Source organism: Pogoniulus pusillus, chromosome 44 (assembly GCF_015220805.1).
Source record: "Pogoniulus pusillus isolate bPogPus1 chromosome 44, bPogPus1.pri, whole genome shotgun sequence".
In the NCBI taxonomy this organism is placed as follows: Eukaryota; Metazoa; Chordata; class Aves; order Piciformes; family Lybiidae; genus Pogoniulus; species Pogoniulus pusillus.
Window position 1 is genome coordinate 1,034,493 of NC_087307.1, and position 19,479 is coordinate 1,053,971.

The 19,479-nt window shown below is 56.1% G+C and overlaps 1 protein-coding gene across 1 annotated transcript in view; it reads left to right on the plus strand.

The window, feature by feature from the left end:
* The window catches only part of LOC135192826 (scavenger receptor cysteine-rich type 1 protein M130-like), a 35,827-nt gene extending 22,631 nt beyond the window's left edge, over positions 1-13,196 (plus strand). The window contains exons 8-28 of the mRNA XM_064176202.1: positions 347-661; positions 1,557-1,725; positions 1,807-1,865; positions 2,091-2,396; positions 2,564-2,884; positions 2,969-3,283; positions 3,638-3,952; positions 4,528-4,842; positions 5,803-6,111; positions 6,336-6,650; positions 6,818-7,138; positions 7,223-7,537; positions 7,892-8,206; positions 8,807-9,121; positions 9,519-9,554; positions 9,837-9,974; positions 10,423-10,518; positions 10,956-11,042; positions 11,262-11,414; positions 12,612-12,764; positions 12,997-13,196. Of these exons, the coding sequence (XP_064032272.1) occupies positions 347-661; positions 1,557-1,725; positions 1,807-1,865; positions 2,091-2,396; positions 2,564-2,884; positions 2,969-3,283; positions 3,638-3,952; positions 4,528-4,842; positions 5,803-6,111; positions 6,336-6,650; positions 6,818-7,138; positions 7,223-7,537; positions 7,892-8,206; positions 8,807-9,121; positions 9,519-9,554; positions 9,837-9,974; positions 10,423-10,518; positions 10,956-11,042; positions 11,262-11,414; positions 12,612-12,764; positions 12,997-13,196 (4,868 nt within the window). The remainder of the gene's footprint in view (positions 1-346; positions 662-1,556; positions 1,726-1,806; positions 1,866-2,090; positions 2,397-2,563; positions 2,885-2,968; positions 3,284-3,637; positions 3,953-4,527; positions 4,843-5,802; positions 6,112-6,335; positions 6,651-6,817; positions 7,139-7,222; positions 7,538-7,891; positions 8,207-8,806; positions 9,122-9,518; positions 9,555-9,836; positions 9,975-10,422; positions 10,519-10,955; positions 11,043-11,261; positions 11,415-12,611; positions 12,765-12,996) is intronic.
* The last annotated feature ends 6,283 nt before the right edge of the window (positions 13,197-19,479 follow it).

Below are 19,479 nucleotides of genomic sequence, written 5' to 3' on the forward strand. Positions count from 1 at the left end.
GGGTCTGGGGGCACAGGGCTGCACAGGGTGTGCTGGGTAGGAGAGGAGAGGGTTCACTGTGCAGGGCCAGACACAGTTTGAGTTTGAGCCTGGGCAAGGGATGCTGATTTAAGATGAGGTGGCACAGGCTGTGGAGTTGGAAATGGCGCAGCAGGTCTTGTGCTGGGCACCCTCACTTCTCTGCAGCCTATGAGGAGCAGAGGGAATCTCCAATGCCCCAAGGGCAACCCAGGCTGTGGAGGGCTCCTACCCTGGTGACTTAGACAAATTCTGGGCATGGGGAACCTCCAGACCTGCAGTCTGCTGCTCAGAACTCTCCTGACCATTCCCATGTCTGTGTTTGAAGGAGCTGCAGAGGTGAGGCTGGCAGATGGCGGCAGGCGCTGTGCTGGGAGAGTGGAGGTGAAACACGAGGGACAGTGGGGGACTGTGTGTGGTGACTACTGGGACATGAAGGATGCTGCAGTGGTTTGTAGACAGCTGGGATGTGGATCTGCTCTGGAAGTTCGTCCAAAGTCATACTTTGGGCCAGGATCTGGCACCATTTGGATGGATGATGTTGAGTGTGATGGCTCTGAGCCTGCCCTGTCTGACTGCGCACACAGAGGATGGGGTCAGCATAACTGTGTCCATTTTGAAGATGCTGGAGTGATCTGTTCAGGTACATGGGAGGGAGGAGCCTGTTCCACCCCCTTGTGACTGGGATGGGAGAAGGCAGCTGGCTGTGCCCTCAGGGGAACAAGGGGGCAGTGGAGAAGGGCTCAATGTGGCTGGTGGCACTGCTGAGCTGGGGCTGTCCTTGCTGCTTTCCCTGCATCCTGAGGAATGCCTGGTGGGAACTGGCACTGCCTGACCCCCAGTGTGGCTCAGCCCAGCCTTGGTCAGTGCCAGTGTCTGGGAGTTGAATACTCATCAGCCCTGCATTCTCTTGGATCTCCTCCTGTTCACACAGCAGCTGTCTGGCAGCACTCAGGACCCAAATTATCCTGGGAGTTTTGGGTTGTCCCCTGATAGAAAGCAGAGTGGCTGCTAAGAGGGGAGGGTCACTGGGCTCAAGCAGAAGAGCAGGGTGGTCCATGGTGACATCATCCCTCTTTCTGAGTCACTTCCTGGGAGTCAGTCCACAGGGATATGTCCCTGTTCTGAAAGTGCTGAGCTGCTGCCCAGGGTCTGCTCCCTGGCCCAGCCTCTGGCTGCCCTGCACCAGTGGAGTCTGAGCAGTGCCTGCTGCCTCTCCTTGGTGCCTGTCCTTGCACTGGAGACTCCCCTGCCTGCTCTCTTGCTCTCTACCGATGCAGGTTTGTGAGTCTGGCCTTGTCCTGTGACACTGGCTGAGGACCACATTGCTGTGCACATATCAGAGCAGGGGCTGGAGAGCAGCAGGGGCTAGAGAGCAGCAGGGGCATCATGGTTTGTTTGTGGCATTGAGACCAAGCGGGAGCTGATAAGATGTTTGTGTGGCTCTCTGCTTGTGGTCTCCTTGGCTGTGAGATGAGATGTGGGCATCTAAGTCCCCAAGGGCTCTGGGAGCTCACAGGGGTCTTTGGTTGCTTCAGGCTTTGTCCAGCTGGTTGGAGGGGATAGTCCCTGCTCAGGACGTGTGGAAATCCATGATGGGAAGGAGTGGAAAGCTGTCTGTGACTCAGCCTTCAATCTGAAAGCTGCCAACGTGGTCTGCAGGGAGCTGCAGTGTGGCACAGCCCTGTCGGTGCATGGGGCAGTTCAGTTTGGAGATTGGGATGGTCCCACGTGGGACAGAGAGCTGCAGTGTGTGGGGAATGAATCTTTTCTTATATCCTGCCCCAGGGGATCCCCCAGGACCCAGCCCTGCAGCCATGCAGATGCTGTTGGAGTCACCTGCACACGTAAGGACTCAGGGTTTTGGGGCTGGACAGCAAGAGTGTGCTGGGGAGGGGCAACAGGATCTGTGCTGGGCTGGATATGAGGGCAGAAGTGGAGATGTGGCCTATGATCAGGCAGGAGGAGGAGGAGGAGGATGGCAGGCTGCCCCTGTGCCTTGGCCTGCAGCTCTGGAGGGTGCAAGAGCACCAAGGCACTCTTTGCATCTTTCTCTGTCCATAATTTCACAGGGTTCAGGCTGGTGAATGGCAGCAGAGGCTGTGAGGGGAGGGTGGAGGTTGATGTAGAGGGGACGTGGGGCACCCTCTGTGACTGGCGCTGGGACCTGCTGGACGCCCACGTTCTCTGTCGTCACCTCAATTGTGGCTTTGCTGAGTCCGTTCCTGGAGGAGGCCATTTTGGGAGAGGCACAGGCCCTGTCTGGAGAGACTCCTTCCACTGTGCTGGCACTGAAGCCCAGCTGGGCCAGTGCCCCGTGAGCAGCCTGGGGGCCTCTCTGTGCTCCCATGAGCAGGACGCTGCTGTCATTTGCTCAGGTGAGCGCTGGCCAAATGCTGGCAGAGCTGCAGTCTGCCCTTGCCTGAGGCAGAGCAGGAGAGCTGCAAGGGCCTGCAGTGGTGCCAGAGTGTGGAGATGTGGCACAGGCTGCTGGGCTCCTGGGTGCCCCCAAGGGCTGCTGCAGGGCTGCTCTCCCCAGGCCCAGCTGGCTCCGGTTCCCTGCGGCTGGTGGGTGGAGGGAGCCGCTGCGATGGACGAGTGGAGATCTTGCGGCGTGGGACGTGGGGCAGGGTCCTGGCAGAGCAGTGGCACCTGCAGGAGGCCAGCGTGGTGTGTCGGCAGCTGCGGTGTGGAGAAGCAGAGGCAGCCTACACCCTGCCAAAGGCTGAGAGAGGGCAGGGCCCCGTGGGGCTGCGAGGGGTGCGGTGTGCAGGGCACGAGGCCAGCCTGCAGCTCTGCAACACCTCCCTGCCCCAGAGCATGCTGTCAGCAGGCATTGCAGAGGATGTGGGGGTCTCTTGCAGTGGTGAGTGGCACTGCCAGGGCCCCCAGGCTGTGTGCTGGCTGGGCAGCAGCCCCTGACAGCAGCTGGGGCTTCTTCCTGCTGCAGGCAGCCGGCAGGTGCGGCTGGCAGAGGGCCGCGGGCGCTGCGAGGGCAGAGTGGAGATCTACTCGCAGGGCAGCTGGGGCAGCGTCTGCGATGACAGCTGGGACCTGGCCGATGCCAGCGTCGTTTGCCAGCAGCTGGGCTGCGGAGGGGCGCTGCAGGCGGTTGGCTCCGCTGGCTTCGGGGCAGGCTCTGGGCACATCTGGCTGGATGGGGTCAACTGCTCCGGGGCCGAAGCTGCTCTCTGGGAGTGCCCGGCAGGGCCCTGGGGGCAGCACGACTGCGGGCACAAAGAGGACGCCGGAGTCATCTGCTCAGGTGTGTGCTGGGAGCTGTGCTGGGAGCACAGTGCCTGGGCAGGCTGGGAAGGGGCAGAGCAATGGACAAGGCTGTTCCTGCTGCCTCTGTGCCCCTGCCCAAGCCAAGCCGGAGGATGCCACTGCACTCAGATGTCCCCTCAGTGCCACTGGGTAACCTGATGAGATCAGCTGTCCTCAAGGCCCAGCAGGGAGTGCAGGGCTGCCTGTTCTTCAGGGCCCTTTCTCTGCCTGTCAGTTCAAGGGGGTCATGTCGGCAGTGACTTTGTCTGGCTGAGGGCCTGGGAGGTGCAGGAGTGTCCCTGCTCCCACAGCCCCAGACCAACCTGATCCCATCTGAGCCCTTTCCTCCCAGATTTCGTGGCCCTGAGGCTGGAGAACAGCAGCAACTGCTCCGGGCGCCTGCAGGTGTTCTACAATGGCACCTGGGGCAATGTCTGCTCCAACTCAATGACTCTCAGAACTGTGTCCCTGGCATGCAAGGAGCTGGGCTGTGGGGACAGAGGATACCTGGATGCAAACCTGCCCTCTGCTAGGGTGTCTGCTGCTGCCTGGCTGGATCGAGTGCAGTGTGGGGAGAGAAACAGCTCCTTCTGGCAGTGTCCCTCTGCTCCCTGGCACCTGCACTCTTGTGAAGACCTGAGAGATGAGACCCACATTATCTGCCATGGTAATTCTGAGCTAGATGGGCACCACCATCCCCCTGCATCCTACTCTCAACTGGGTACAGACAAGCACAAAGACAAGGCTAAGAGGGATCTTTGATGTGCCATATCCTTCTGCTGGTAGCAAAGGTGGGACTGAAGCTCTCAGAACTCCACACCTTCCCCAATAGGTCCCCACTGGGGTCTTGCACTCCAACCCCCACCTGGGTGAGGCAAAATTGTCTCCAGTCAAGGCCTCAGCGGAGACCAGATATAGTGTTGAATAAAAGCCATGAGCAGCCTCCCACTGCTCTGGGAGTCAGGAGTTCCACACTGCTGTGTGTCCCCACTGAGAGACACACAATTAGTTACTGGAATGAGGGAAAGATCAGGGAGAGGCAGAAGCAGAAGTTCTTGTGCTGGGCAACCTCAGTTCCTTGCAGCCTGTGATGAGGAGAGGGAGTATCCAATGCTTCAAGGGCAATGCAGAGTCTTTAGGGCTCCTACACTGCACACTGACAAATGCTATGCAGGATGAACCTCCAGACCTGCAGTCTGCTGCTCTGAACTCTCCTGACCATTCCCATGTCTGTGTTTGAAGGAGCTGCAGAGGTGAGGCTGGCAGATGGCGGCAGGCGCTGTGCTGGGAGAGTGGAGGTGAAACACGAGGGACAGTGGGGGACTGTGTGTGGTGACCACTGGGACATGAAGGATGCTGCAGTGGTTTGTAGGCAGCTGGGATGTGGATCTGCTCTGGAAGTTCATTTCGGTCGAAGCTTTGGGCCAGGATCTGGCCCCATTTGGATGGATGATGTTCAGTGTGATGGCTCCGAGTCTGCCCTGTCTGACTGCACACACAATGGATGGGGTGAGAACAACTGTGGTCATAATGAGGATGTTGGAGTGACCTGTTCAGGTACATGGATGGGAGGAGCCTGTTCCTCTCCCCTGTTACTGGGAAGGGGGAAGGCAGCTGGCTGTGCCCTCAGGGAAACAAGGGGGCAGTGGGGAAGGGCCCAGTGTGGCTGGTGACACTGCTGAGCTGGGGCTGTCCTTGCTGCTTTCCCTGCATCCTGAGGAATGCCTGGTGGGAAGTGGCACTTCCTGACCCCCAGTGTGGCTCAGCCCAGCCTTGGTCAGTGCCAGGGGCTGGGAGATGAATGCCCACTTAGTCCTGCAGTCAGCTTTATCTCCTGTTCACACAGCAGCTATCTCGCAGTACCAAGGACTGGATCTGTCTATGCCAGAGGCACCAAGGGCAGCTCCTATGGACACCCACAGCCCAGGGATGGGCACAAGGCCTCCTGGGACATTTGCCTTGTCCCCTCATACAAATGAGTCCTCAAAGCAGAGTGGCTACTAAGAGGAGACACTCACAGGACTCAGGCAGAAGAGTAGGGTGGTCCATGGCCACATCATCCCTCTTCCTGGGGCACTCCCTGGGAGCCAGCCCACAGGGATATGACCCTATACAGTCACTGCTGAGCTGATGCTCAGGCTGTGCTCTCTGGTGCAGCCCCTGGCTGCCCTGCACCAGTAGGGACTGAGCAGCACTTGCTGCCTGTCCTTGCTGCCTGTCCTTGCACTGGAGACTCCTCTGCCTGCTTTCTTGCCCTATGACCACCTAGTGATAGGAATGTGTCAGCCTGGCAGTGCACCTTGTCCACAGATGAGGATCCTATTCCTGTGAACCTCTCATAGGTGTGGTTGTAGATTGTCAGGAGGGGTCCAGGTTTACTACTGCCATCAAGACCCACTGGGAGCTGCTGGGGTGCCTGTGTGACTCTGCTTGTGGTCTCCTTGGCCGTGAGATGGGATGTGAGCATCTCAGTGCCTGAGAGCTCTGGGAATTCACAAAGGGCTTTGGTTTCCCCAGGCTTTGTCCAACTGGTTGGAGGGGACAGTCCCTGCTCAGGACGTGTGGAAATCCATGATGGCAAGGAGTGGAAACCTGTCTGTGCCTCAGACTTTGATCTGAAAGCTGCCAACGTGGTCTGCAGGGAGCTGCAGTGTGGCACAGCCCTGTCGGTGCATGGGGCAGCTCAGTTTGGAGATTGGGCTGGTCCCATGTGGGACAGAGAGCTGCAGTGTGTGGGGAATGAATCTCTTCTTGTCTCCTGCCCCAGGGGATCCCCCAGGACCCAGCCCTGCAGCCATGCAGATGCTGTTGGAGTCACCTGCACACGTAAGGACTCAGGGTTTTGGGGTTGGACAGCAAGAGTGTGCTGAGGAAAGGGAGCAGAACCTGTGCTGGGCTGGGTGTGAGGGCAGGAGCTGGGATGTGGTTGCCTGCAGCCCTAAGATCAGGCAGCAGCAGGAGGAGGATGGCAGGCTGCCCCTGTGCCCTGGCCTGCAGCTCTGGAGGGTGCAAGAGCACCAAGGCACTCTTTGCATCTTTCTCTGTCCCAGAGTTCACAGAATACAGGCTGGTGAATGGCAGCAGAGGCTGTGAGGGGAGGGTGGAGGTCCAAGTGCATGGGACGTGGGGCACCCTCTGTGACTGGCGCTGGGACCTGCTGGACGCCCACGTTCTCTGTCGTCACCTCAACTGTGGCTTTGCTGAGTCCGTTCCTGGAGGAGGCCACTTTGGGAGAGGCACAGGCCCTGTCTGGAGAGACTCCTTCCACTGTGCTGGCACTGAAGCCCAGCTGGGCCAGTGCCCCGTGAGCAGCCTGGGGGCCTCTCTGTGCTCCCATGAGCAGGACGCTGCTGTCATTTGCTCAGGTGAGCGCTGGCCAAATGCTGGCAGAGCTGCAGTCTGCCCTTGCCTGAGGCAGAGCAGGAGAGCTGCAAGGGCCTGCAGTGGTGCCAGAGCGTGGAGATGTGGCACAGGCTGCTGGGCTCCTGGGTGCCCCCAAGGGCTGCTCCAGGACTGCTCTCCCCAGGCCCAGCTGGCTCCGGTTCCCTGCGGCTGGTGGGTGGAGGGAGCCGCTGCGATGGACGAGTGGAGATTTTGCGGCGTGGGACGTGGGGCAGGGTCCTGGCAGAGCAGTGGCACCTGCAGGAGGCCAGCGTGGTGTGCCGGCAGCTGCGGTGCGGAGAGGCAGAGGCAGCCTACACCCTGCCCAAGGCTGAGAGAGGGCAGGGCCCCGTGGGGCTGCGAGGGGTGCGGTGTGCAGGGCACGAGGCCAGCCTGCAGCTCTGCAACACCTCCCTGCCCCAGAGCGTGCTGGCAGCAGGCATTGCAGAGGATGTGGGGGTCTCTTGCAGCGGTGAGTGGCACTGCCAGGGCCCCCAGGCTGTGTGCTGGCTGGGCAGCAGCCCCTGACAGCAGCTGGGGCTTCTTCTTGCTGCAGGCAGCCGGCAGGTGCGGCTGGCAGGGGGCCGCGGGCGCTGCGAGGGCAGAGTGGAGATCTACTCGCAGGGCAGCTGGGGCAGCGTCTGCGATGACAGCTGGGACCTGGCCGATGCCAGCGTCGTTTGCCAGCAGCTGGGCTGCGGAGGGGCGCTGCAGGCGGTTGGCTCCGCTGGCTTCGGGGCAGGCTCTGGGCACATCTGGCTGGATGGGGTCAACTGCTCCGGGGCCGAAGCTGCTCTCTGGGAGTGCCCGGCAGGGCCCTGGGGGCAGCACGACTGCGGGCACAAAGAGGACGCCGGAGTCATCTGCTCAGGTGTGTGCTGGGAGCTGTGCTGGGAGCACAGTGCCTGGGCAGGCTGGGAAGGGGCAGAGCAATGGACAAGGCTGCTCCTGCTGCCTCTGTGCCCCTGCCCAAGCCAAGCCAGAGGATGCCACTGCACTCAGATGTCCCCTCAGTGCCACTGGGTAACCTGATGAGATCAGCTGTCCTCAAGGCCCAGCAAGGAGTGCAGGGCTGCCTGTTCTTCATGGCCCTTTCCCTGCCTGTCAGTTCAAGGGGGTCATGTCGGCAGTGACTTTGTCTGGCTGAGGGCCTGGGACGTGCAGGAGTGCCCCTGCTCCCAGAGCCCCAGTCCAACCTGATCCTATCTGAGCCCTTTCCTCCCAGAGTTCGTGGCCCTGAGGCTGGAGAACAGCAGCAACTGCTCCGGGCGCCTGCAGGTGTTCTACAATGGCACCTGGGGCAATGTCTGCTCCAACTCAATGACTCCCAGAACTGTGTCCCTGGCATGCAAGGAGCTGGGCTGTGGGGACAGAGGATACCTGGATGCAAACCTGCCCTCTGCTAGGGTGTCTGCTGCTGCCTGGCTGGATCGAGTGCAGTGTGGGGAAAGAAACAGCTCCTTCTGGCAGTGTCCCTCTGCTCCCTGGCACCTGCACTCTTGTGAAGACCTGAGAGATGAGACCCACATCATCTGCCATGGTAATTCTGAGCTAGATGGGCACCACCATCCCCCTGCATCCTACTCTCAACTGTGTACAGACAAGCACAAAGGCAGAGCCAAAAGGGACCCTTGATGTGCCCTACCCTTCTCCTACTGGCAGTAAAGGTGGGTCTGTAGCTCCAAGAGCCCCACACCTTCCCCAGCAGGTTCCATCTGGGGTCCTGCACCCCCTCCCCAATTTGGGCGAGGCAAATTTGTGTCCAGGGAAGGTCTCAGGAAAGACCAGACATGGATTTAAGGAAAACTCATGAGCACACTTTCACTGCTCTGGGAATCAGGGGTCCCACACTGCTGTGTGTCCCCACTAAGTGACACATTTAGTTCCTGTCATGACTGAGGATGCAGGGGAAGTCAGGAGCCGACCTCAGCCTCACTCTCTGATGCACCACCCCTGTCCAGCAGCCCTTCCACTGCAGCATTTCCTTCTGCAGGGAAACGACCAGAAGTGTCTGCAGATCTCTCAGCCCCATGCCCAAACCCCAGGAACTGCACAGGTAGCTGCTCCTCTGCACACCCCTCTCAGCCGGCAGGGCTCTGCCTGCTCTCCTGCTGCCCTGGCAGGGCTCTGCCTTCTCCAGCCAGGGAGAAGATTCGTGCCGTGGGAGGGCAGCACAGGTGCTCAGGCAGAGTGGAGGTCTGGCTGCACGGCTCCTGGGGCACGGTGTGCGACGACTCCTGGGACAGGCAGGATGCCCAGGTGGCATGCAGGCAGCTGGGCTGTGGCCCTGTGCTGTCTGCCCCGGGGGAGGCTGCCTTTGGGGAGGGGACAGGCCCCATCTGGCTGGAGCAGGTGGAGTGCCAGGGCACAGAGCCATCTCTGCAGGAGTGCTGGGCCCGGCCTGGGGACAGCGGTGTCTGCCGGCACAAGGAGGATGCTGCTGTGAGCTGCTCAGGTGAGTGAGGGGCAGGGAGCCCTCTCTGGGCTAGGGGCAAGGAGCTGGGAAAGCATTTTCCCCATTGGGTGCCTTCATGGCCCCAGAGAGAGCAAGGCCATGGCAGCCTGGTGCCAAGTGGGCAGCAGCTGCTGTCTGGCTGGATGTTCTCCAGCCTCTGTGAGCAGAGCCCTGCTGCCCCCAGGAGCAGTCCCTACATTGCCTGTGCCTTCATAAGCACAACTTTAAGCAGGGCCTTGGGCTGTGTGCTGGGCATCCTGAGCAGCCCCACAGGAGAGGCAGTTCTGTTGGCATGTGGCAGGGCTGTTCCCACCTGCACACAGTGTGTCAGAGAGGAGGCTCCCTGCTCCCTGCACAAGCACCCTCTCAGCCCAGCTCTCCTTCTCCTCCCCTGCAGATGCACCCAGCACAGAAGCACCAACCCCCCGAGCAGGTAACCTCTCCTCCCTGCCAGGGCTGCATCTGCCCAGGGCCAGGCTCTGACCCACAGCTGGAGGGAATTGGCTCCTTTCTGGGGGGTGAAATCTCCAAAGATGGCATTGGGGCAGTGGTGTGGGGCTGGGCAGGGCTCTCTCTTCCCCTCTAGGGTGAGAGCTTTCCCTTTGCTCACCCCTGCAGTTGTCTGCACACAGTGTAGTGGGTTCAGCACCGGGGTGTGCTGGCCACACATTGTCCTTGGCCTGCTGCTGCCCTTGCTCTGCTGCTGCCCATGCAGGTGCCCCTGGGGGCCGTCGGACCAGCAGCAGCAGTGTCTCAGTGCCTGTCATCATCTGCATCGTCCTGGGAGCCCTTCTCTGCCTGCTCCTGGCCCTCCTGGCTGGACAAGTGCAAAGTGCCAGGGCTGGGCGCAGAGGTTGGTGCTTCCCCCGTGGTGCCAGGGCAAGATGCCTCCTGAAAGGCCAAGGGTGCTGTGGTGTGGCACTGAGTGGCAAGGGCAGAACAGTGACCAGAGTGTGTGCTGCTGCCTGCCCAGGTGCTTGTGCCGATCCCTGGAGCAGAGAGGGGGCAGCAGCAGGGGCAGAGAACAGGTGGGAGCTTGCCCCAGCACCAGGAATCTAACCCAGGAGCCAGAGGGGCACAAGGGCTGTGCCTGGGGGGAATGTGCAAGGCTGTTGCTGCCTCAGGTCACCTCCTTGGGGACACTGCCAGCACTGAGGAAGTGCCAATGGTGACAAAACTCTACTGCAGTGCTCTGCTGTGAGGGCAGCCCTGGGCTGTGCCAGGGCAACAGAGCTGGAGGAGCAGAGTGGGGGCCTGGGCCTGTCTGCCTGTTCCTCTGCTAACCCTGGCTCTGTCCCCAGCTGCCCAGGCCCCTTGGGAGCCCTTCCCTCAGGCTGTGTATGAGGAGATTGGCTACAGCACTGCATGGGAGAAGCAGGAGAGGTTCAGTGACTCAGGTGGGTCTGTGTCCATCCTGGGGGACACATCTCCAGGGCTCTTTGCCCTCACCCCTCCACTTACAGATGACTCCTCTATGCCCCTGGCCCATGGTGCCTGCAGTGCAAGGACTGTGAGGTCAGTGGGAAGAGGAGGCAGAAGCTGTGCCTGGAAAAGAAGGTTCCTCCTCACCACTTCTGCCTGTCCTAACCAGGGACAACCTCTCTCTGCCTGTCCCTGCAGCCTGGGTGACACCTGAGGGCTGAGGCAAGAGGCTGTCTCAGGGTAGCTGTGGGACCTCTCTGAGACTGGATTTGTCTTGGGGCATCAGGGCATCAGCCCTGAGCCTTTCTCCTCACTCAGCCCTGGCTCAAAGGCTTCCACATCCCCAGCAGCACTGAGCACAAGCCAGGCCAGCAGAGAGCACTCCCATGACACCTCCTGTATCTCTCTACAGGCTCCTATTCAGAGGGGTCTTTGGCCAAGCTGCAGCCCAAGCCTGGTGACAGAGAGGAGGAGGAGGATGGCCTGGAGTCAACAGCAGGTAACGGGGGGCAGGGAGGGGTTGGTGTCTGCTCCCTGCAGGCAGGTGAAGAGCAGTGGTGTCCCTGAGTGTCATCACAGGTGCTGGGCAGGACATGGGCAGGGCTGCCTTCTGGTGCTGCCAACACCAATGCCTGAGCCCCAAATCTCTGCACTTCCTCCTGTCCCCTGCTCAGCAGGATCTGTCTTCCATCTGATACCAGCACCTCTCTCCTTCCAGATGTCTCTGTGCTGGCTGGAGGTGACCCACTGGATGGCTATGATGATGCCAGGGACATTGCTAACCCTGGGCAGGAGCCTGTGTTTAGACAGGGAGCCAGGGAAATGCCCAGGGAGCCAGAGGAAGGATCAGGACCCAGAGATGAACCTGGAGGTGAGAGGGCAAGAGATTGCTGCTGGTTCCTGGAGTGCCATTCCTGGTGCCAGGTGAATCACCACCAGGCTGAGAGTCCAAGGGGTAAGATGTCCCAGGATTTCTCCTTGGGATTTGGGGTGGGAGAAGGAGCTGAAAGTCTCAGAACTGCACAGAGGAAGGGACGAAGTTTGTTATTGTTTAAGCTTCCTGGAGTCCAAAAGCCCAAGAGAACAAAATTTAGGATGCCTCCCTCTCCCCATATGGAAAATGAGGTAGAAGAGTCAAAGGGATGAAGCACCCAAAGAAACAGCCTCAAAATTGATCTGGAAGTTGAAGAGAAAACTTCAGCAATGACTAAAAGGGTGACCTAGGAGAGGGGAAGGCAGCAGGCACAAAGGTGTGCACAAGCCCAGGCTGGGTGGCAGTGGATTCTGCAGGTGGAGCTGGATTGCCCCTTGGATTCAGGAGGTAGCTGGGCTGGCCACGTGCTTAGCTGGCCTCCCGGTTAGCAGAGGCAGCTGCAGCAAGGGAGATGTTGCAAAGGTGAAGGCAGGAAGCAGAGAGAGAAGAGGAAGCTCATCTGCCTCTCAAGTAGGGTTTTGGAAAGGAAGTGGGAGTGGGATCAAGGATGGCCTGGGTAGTCCTCCCCACGGGAGGGGCCAGGAACACCTGGGTTCAGGTTTCCTAACTCCACCTCTCACCCCAGAGGGGCTTAACCTGGAACAAAGTTTATGCCCAGAACATGAGGGGCATCCTTGTGGGCAATGTGCAGTGGCTGCCTTGCTGCTTGCAGGGGCAAACCTGTGCTGACAGAGCAGTGCTGAGGGCCCTGCAGCTGGGGCAAGTGCCTGGGCCCTGTCCATGCATAGCACAGGCTGTGAGGATGCTGAAGAGCTTTCTGCTGCACGTGCCCCTGAGGACACATGGGGGTGAGAGCACAGCTCAGGGCACAGGCCCCCCCTGAACCCTCAGCCAGCAGAGCCCATCCCTGCCATGGGGCTGGCTGCAGCTGTGAGGGAGGAGAGCTCTGTGCAGCTGGGAGAGACACAGGCACCAGGAACTGGCTCCCATTCCTAGCAGCAGCAGCAGCAGCAGCAGCAGCCAGGCAGTGTCTCTGCTTTTCCTGCCCCACTTTGATGCCTCCACAGTGGTTCCCCTGTCCACTGCTCAGCAGGATGTGTCCCCTCGCTGTCACCAGCTGCTCTCTCCTTTCAGATGGCTCAGTCCTGGCTGGAGGTGACCCAGTGGATGGCTACGATGATGCCAGGGAGATGTCTGCCCCTGCACAGGATCCTGTGTTTAGACAGGGAGACAGGGAAATTCCCAGGGAGCCAGAGGAAGGAGCAGGACCCAGAGATGTGGCTGGAGGTGAGAGGGGAAGAGATTGCTGCTGGTTCCTGGGGAGCCACCCCTGGTTCCAGGGGTAATCATTGCCAGGCTGAGAGCCCATGGGGAAAGAGGCTCCAGGTTCCTCATTGAGATCTGGATGTGGGAGAGGGAGCTGAAAGCCTTAGAACTGAAAGGAAAAAGGGAGAAGTTTGATGCCCAAAAGAGGGACACCACTTTGGCTAATGTCCAGTTGCTGTCTTGCTGCTTGCAGGGGCAAACCTGTGCTCACAGAGCAGTGCTGAGGGGCCTGGAACAGATGTGTGGGCCCTGTCCCTGGAGAGCACAGGCTATGATGATGCTGAAGAGCTGCCTGCTGCACATCCCCCTGAGGACACATGGGGGCGACAGCACAGCTCCCTGAGCCCTCAGCCAGCAGAGCCCATCCCTACCATGAGGCTAAGAGAGATCTGAAGGAGGAGAGCTCTGTGCACCTGGGTGAGACACAGGCACCAGGAACCGTTTGCTACTGCCAGGAGCAGCAGAAGCAGCAGGACAATGCTTCTGCTTTTCCTTCCCCTCTCTGATGCCTCCACACTGGTTCTGATTAAAAGGCTTTGAAAGATTGGCCCAGAGCTGCTGCTGTCTGCCTGGGGGGTGGGCGGTGGAGCTGGGTGCCTGCCTGAGCTGCCTGGGAGCAGCAGAGCACAAAGACCTGGTGGTGGGAAAGGGACACATGTGGGGACAGCAGGCTCAGGGTCAAGCTGCAGGGCCACGAGAGCCCCTGGTCCCCAGGCACTGTTCCTGCTGGCAGAGACATTTCCATCCTGCCAGTCATAGGTCCCAGCGCAGGAGGGGATGGGAACTGGAGACAGCCCAATATGAGCTAAGCTATCCAAGCTCCCATTCCTTATTGAGAGCATCAGGCTCCAAGTGACAAAGCAGATACTTTCAGTTAGGGTGAGAAGTGTGAACCACACACAGCATCCAAGTGATGCTTTTCCTTAGCATTTAGGTGCATCTAACCATTTGAATATGCAGAATCTTCCCTAACTGCAGTTACTGCAAAAGCATTTTTAGTGCACCTAAGCATTGGAATTTCCATATTCCTCCCAATTCCCTCCTGCTTTGCTCACAGCCCCACAGATGCTGTTTATCAGATGGCTCAAGGACAAATTCTTCACACACAGCACTGTGGTTTTGCTGTGCTTCAATACTCAGAGCTCACATCCAAGGCTTGATGGTACACGCTTCTAGGGGCTTGTGCCCCCCATTTTCCAGCCAGTGCCCAACAAATTCCCCCTTTTCCTTTTTGTGCAATCAAGACCTTGGATGTCACTTCATGAACTCCTTTCATAATACAAGCAAAACTCTTCCCAATACCACTGACACCAAAACCAACATACCCAAAAATCCTCAGGGCCTCCTCCATTAAGCCTATCAACCAAGGTGATAAATTTCCAAACAGAGATCTTAACCATCCACCAAATGGATTATCATCCCTTACACTTTCTGGAGTATGTTCCTTTAACCATGCCAACTTCCTGTGAATTGACTCGCTATGATCTGACAAGTTGAAGCAACACATTCCTTCCAAGTCCTCACAGCCATGCCCCTGAGCAAGCAAAAGAAACTCAATAGCAGCTCTATTTTGAAGCAAATTGTGCTTAAGACTACTCTGATCATATAATAACTGATTCAGGATATCGGTGGTAACATTAGCTTGTATGGTTGACCAACAGGCTAGTTTCTCTAGCTGCTTTACAGCCTGTGCAGCTGCTACTCCTGGTGCAATAGATGAGGCAAATACTTGTGCTGCAGAGGACCATAGTTCTACATCATCTTTACAGTCATTCTTAAGGCAGTGAAAGGAGCGTTTAGTGTCGCAGATGTATCAGCTGTCCAATATTTCCCCTCAGACTCTCATTGTTCTGGATTGACTTCACAATTCTCAGAGATCTTGATGTTCTCATCACACTCCTTAGCTATGAGTTACCTCGGTCCATTGTGCTTTAAGAACTACAAACCTCTAAATACAGTACAAAGATATGCCCTAGATGTTGCATTCAGGTTATCCTATTAGGCCTTTTCCCGCAGTTCTTCATTTGCTTTAAGAATTTAGGGCAGTGTTTTTTATCCCTTGCAGGGCCCTTGCAAGAGACAAAAGTCACATTGCCATCTCATGCCAATTTGAGTGGGCTTTGGCCTTTACAAAAAGAAGCTAAACTGAATCTATTCCATCAAACCACAATCACTGAAACTCATGAAAATACCCAAATTGGTTAACCATGATCCAAACCTTATAATCCATACACATAGCCATCATTTCAGTACTCCTTTCAAGATCTTGCCATAACTCTGCCATCTGAGCTGGATTTCTGCTCACTGTTAAGAAAAGGACAGGCTAATCATACTCAAGCTGGTCTCCATCTTAATGCTTGTGAATATAAGTGATCAAGCACAAACAAATACAGAAACAAGCACAAACATATTGAGTGCCTAGGCTAACAAACCCATTGATCTTGTCTGCAGAATTTCTTTATACCTGCTTCCTTGTCTTTCTACCCCCTTTTTCCCCCTCTTTTTTTTTTAATCCCAATGCTATCCAGATATACAGAAAAAACCCAAAACCAGAACATCCCATGATATCCCCATATCAAAAAAAATCCCATAATTGTCATATTATAAACTCTTAGCCTTAACTACATTATCTTAGCAGCTTAAAGGTCTAGGACATGAAGGAAATAGGAGAGAAAGCAAAGAAAAGTCAAGCAGTGTGGTACCACAGCACAGTCAGAATCAGCACAGAAGGGAAAATAAGACCCTCCTAGAAATTCTGATGCAATTAGTTGATGTCAATACTCATAGGTAGCAAGATACGAAAATGCAAGTCTGTCACTTTAAGAGTCAAGTCGCTCGACTCCACACCTGGTGTTGTGGAGAGCAGGAATTAATTCATGGCCGAGTCAGGAATTTATCAAAAATAGTTATTTTTTATTTTCCCAAAAACCCACCCCCACAACTATATATACAAAGATTAATTTAGTTTAATAAGCAGATTCAGTCGCTTGAGAATTAAACTACAAGGACACCGTCAATAATCTGACTGTTTTGGAAGTCAGAAGTTGGAAAAGGCCTCAGCTATTAATTAATAGCAGTTTCTTACTAAATTAAGCCAAGCCAAATAACTCACTCAGGCTGACTCGTGCGGTCTGTCTTCCTCTTCTTTACCAGCAGCTGCAGGTGAATCGTTAAGAGGTTGTTAAGGGTCGTTAGGCACACAAAGGTGTCAATAGGAAAGCAAATCCTTGAAGGTCTCTCTGCAGTCCAGGCACAGGGGAGTGTGTGAGCTCAGGCAGACACATACGTCCAGGCACAGGCAAACTCCAAAGCAGGGACCCCAAAGGCGGGAAGTCCCCCAATAGTTATAACCTTCGCTAGACAAAGGGCAGAGTTACCACACCTTAGGCGCGAAAGCGCACGGCCAATCCCAGCCTGGCTCCAGAGCGGGAACTCATGGGGCAGTCCTCCCCCCTTTCACGGCTGCAGGGCAGGCGAGGGGGGAGGGAAACCTGGCGGCTTTTCCCCTTTCCCCTCGAAGTCCAGGCAGGAGAGGAATTTAGGGGTACAGGACTCCAGGACATCCCACTCCAGTGGTAATGAGCATCTTTGTCTAGAACTTGAGTGATAGGTGATCCCCCTTCAATTTAGTAACCTATTAATATATATATATAGCTTAGCCTTTTCCAACATTAACAATATGTATAACACATTAATTGCCCCAACAATATTTAACAATACTTAACAAGGCTTAACAATAGCCCCAAACAGTACTAACAAAGCTACACAGTCAATTTGAAGATTGCTCTGTTCCTGGTAGAGCAACCAAGTTCATAGCAGAGCCTTAGATGCTCATTGGCACCACCCCTATAGAGGGTAGCCTGACAAGCACAGGTTGGCCCACTTGCATCTGGGACAAGGATTTATCCTTAATTCCCCCTGGCACAAGGTCTCTGTCCACTACAGGCTCAGCTGGGCAGAAGGCCTTAATCTTGGGGCTTCCATAGCTTCCCCAACGATTATTGACTGTAAAGACTGCTTGGGCCAAACCCGAGTCCCAGCCACCCTTAGACACATTTGCATGTCTTTTTATCAGGCCATTTGCCCTCTCGACAATGCCATTTGCCTGGGGGTAATACGGGGTATGAAACACCCATTTCACCCCTTCACTACGTGCCCAGTCTTGCACTGAGGTTGCAGTGAAGTGCAATCCATTGTCGCTCTGGATGCACTCAGGCATTGGCAAGATGCCGAACCAGTGTTTGAGAGTCTCAACGGTTTGAGCTCCCGAGGCTGCACTGGTGGCAGTGGCCATGGTTAGACCAGAGACCACTTCTACACCAACCAGTATGTATTTTATTCCATGTGATGGCTTGAGGGGTCCCACATAATCCACCTGCCAGGTGTTCCAGAGACTTTTGTCCTGGCGGATATGCTGGGCTGGTGCAAGGTTTGGGTGGTTGGCCTTCAGCCTTATCTGGCATTGTGGACGGGCTGAAACAATGGTCTCACATGTTGAGAGTGAGACTGGCCATCCCCGAGACCTGCACTCATAGTAGAGATCAGCTTTGCCTGAATGTCCCCTTTTAAGGTGCAACCATTCAGCTAATCTCTCCCAAGCCTTTTCCCCTCTGCCCACTACATGGATACGTGCCAGGTAGTCAGCCTGCTGCTTCCATTTTGCAGCAGGGGTTTCCTTCTTAGAGTGCCCTTTGACCCACCCCACCTTGATAGGTCTCGACCGGCCTATCTCCAGCGGTCTCTGCCAATCTCCAGCTCTCCAGACCTTGGTGCTGCCAATCTCCCATTGATTTGCCTCCCATTGGCAAATCCACTCCGTAGCTCCCTTAAAGGTGGCATAGGAGTCTGTGTAGATGGCTTTGGCACCATTTTCTACAGCTAACATGAGGGCCCGCAGTTCACCCGCTTGAGCACTGCCTTCACCCTCCTCAGTAACAGTCCTGCCTGTACTGATTTCTAAAGCTGCTGCTTTGTAGTGCCACTGTGAGCCCACCCTCTGGGAAGAGGCATCTGTGAACCACACTCCCTCAGTGTCAGAGTCTGTGGTTATCTCTGGAGCTACATCTATTGGAGATGGCGTATAGGGCTGTCCCAGTAAAGTTGTGTCTGGATTTACTGGTTGCTGGAGTTTGGACACCTTGGCCGGGCCCTCTCTTAGAGGCATGAGCTGGGCAATTCCCTCTAAGTAGGCATACCACTTCCTTACAGTGGATTTTTGGGCTACCCCCTCTGGTGGAGTGGATCCCTTGAGAATTGGTTTAAGCAGGAGGAAAGGTCCTTGCACCACAATATCCTGTGTGGTGCGAAGCTTCTCTGCCTCCTTAACAGCCCTTGTAAGGGAAAGGAGCCCCTTTTCCCATTCAGAATACCTCTTCTCTGTGTCCTTGAATGCTGTAGAGGAAAACAACAGGGCTCTAGTGGGGCCTTTAGGTCCCTTCTGATAGATTCCACAATAGGAAGCATGTTCAGAGAAGCCCCATTCTGCCCTTAAGGGGTCCTGTGGGTGTAATGGGCCCAGTTTCTGGTAGGCCTTTAACTCGTCCTTAAGGGTTTTAAGGCTCTCACTGTGTTTTGCTGTCCAATCCCAGGCCCTGTGCTTTTTCAGCAGATCATACAGTGGCCTGGCAATCACCGAGAAGCCGGGAATATGCTTCCTCCAATATCCAAGGGTTCCCCATAACTTCTGCAGTTCCTTTTTGTTCCCGGGAGCTTGGCCCTTTTCAATTTCCTCCAGGGTGTCAGCAGGCACTGCCACTGCTCCTGCTATCCACCAGGCACCAAGGAATTTGATTTCCTGTCCTGGGCCTTGGCACTTGGCAGAGGGGATGTCTAACCCATTCTGGGTCAGCAGTTCCCAGATGGCTTTTGCTACGGAGCCCACCTGGTCTTTGTTGTCCCCACCCACTAATATGTCATCTATATATTGATAAATGACAATGCCTTCTGGGACCTTGATAGTGTCCAGAAGCACTGCCAGTGCATTGTGGGCAATGGTAGGAGAGTGCTTGTACCCCTGGGGTAAACGATTAAAGGTGTACTGAATCCCCTGCCAGGTAAAAGCAAACTGAGGCTTATCCTCCTCTCTCAGGGGAATCATGAAAAACATATCCCGGATGTCCAGGGCAGCCATCCACGAGTGGGATGCAGCCTGAATGGCTGTGACCACTGAGGTCAGGCTAGGCACTGCTGCTGCAAGGGGAGGAATATTAGCATTCAGCTTCCTATAATCTATTGTTAGTCTCCAGCATCCATCCGGTTTTTTAACGGGCCAGACAGGGGAATTGTATGGAGAGTGAGTCCTACAGACTATGTCTCCTCTCCAAGTCAGCAATCACCTCAGAGATGCCTTGTCTGGCTGCTGCAGGTAAAGGGTATTGAGATGCATAGGTGATGCCAGCTTGAGGTAACGCTGGAGCCAACTGCAAGGTGTTTACATGGGCTGTTCTCACCTTCCTTGACTCCACCCCGTAGGCACCGAAGCTCCAAAGAGAGCCGTTTGGAAGATGCCACCTCTTGCCAGCCAGCACATCAAAACCCAATATATTCCCCGGGTAGGGGCTTAAGGCAACTTCCACCAAGGTGCTGCGTTTGTCCCCTGGGAGCCACACCCTTGTTTTAGCTAGGTAGCAGCTATCAGGTGCCCCTGTAACACCTTGTATTCTTATTCTTTTACGGG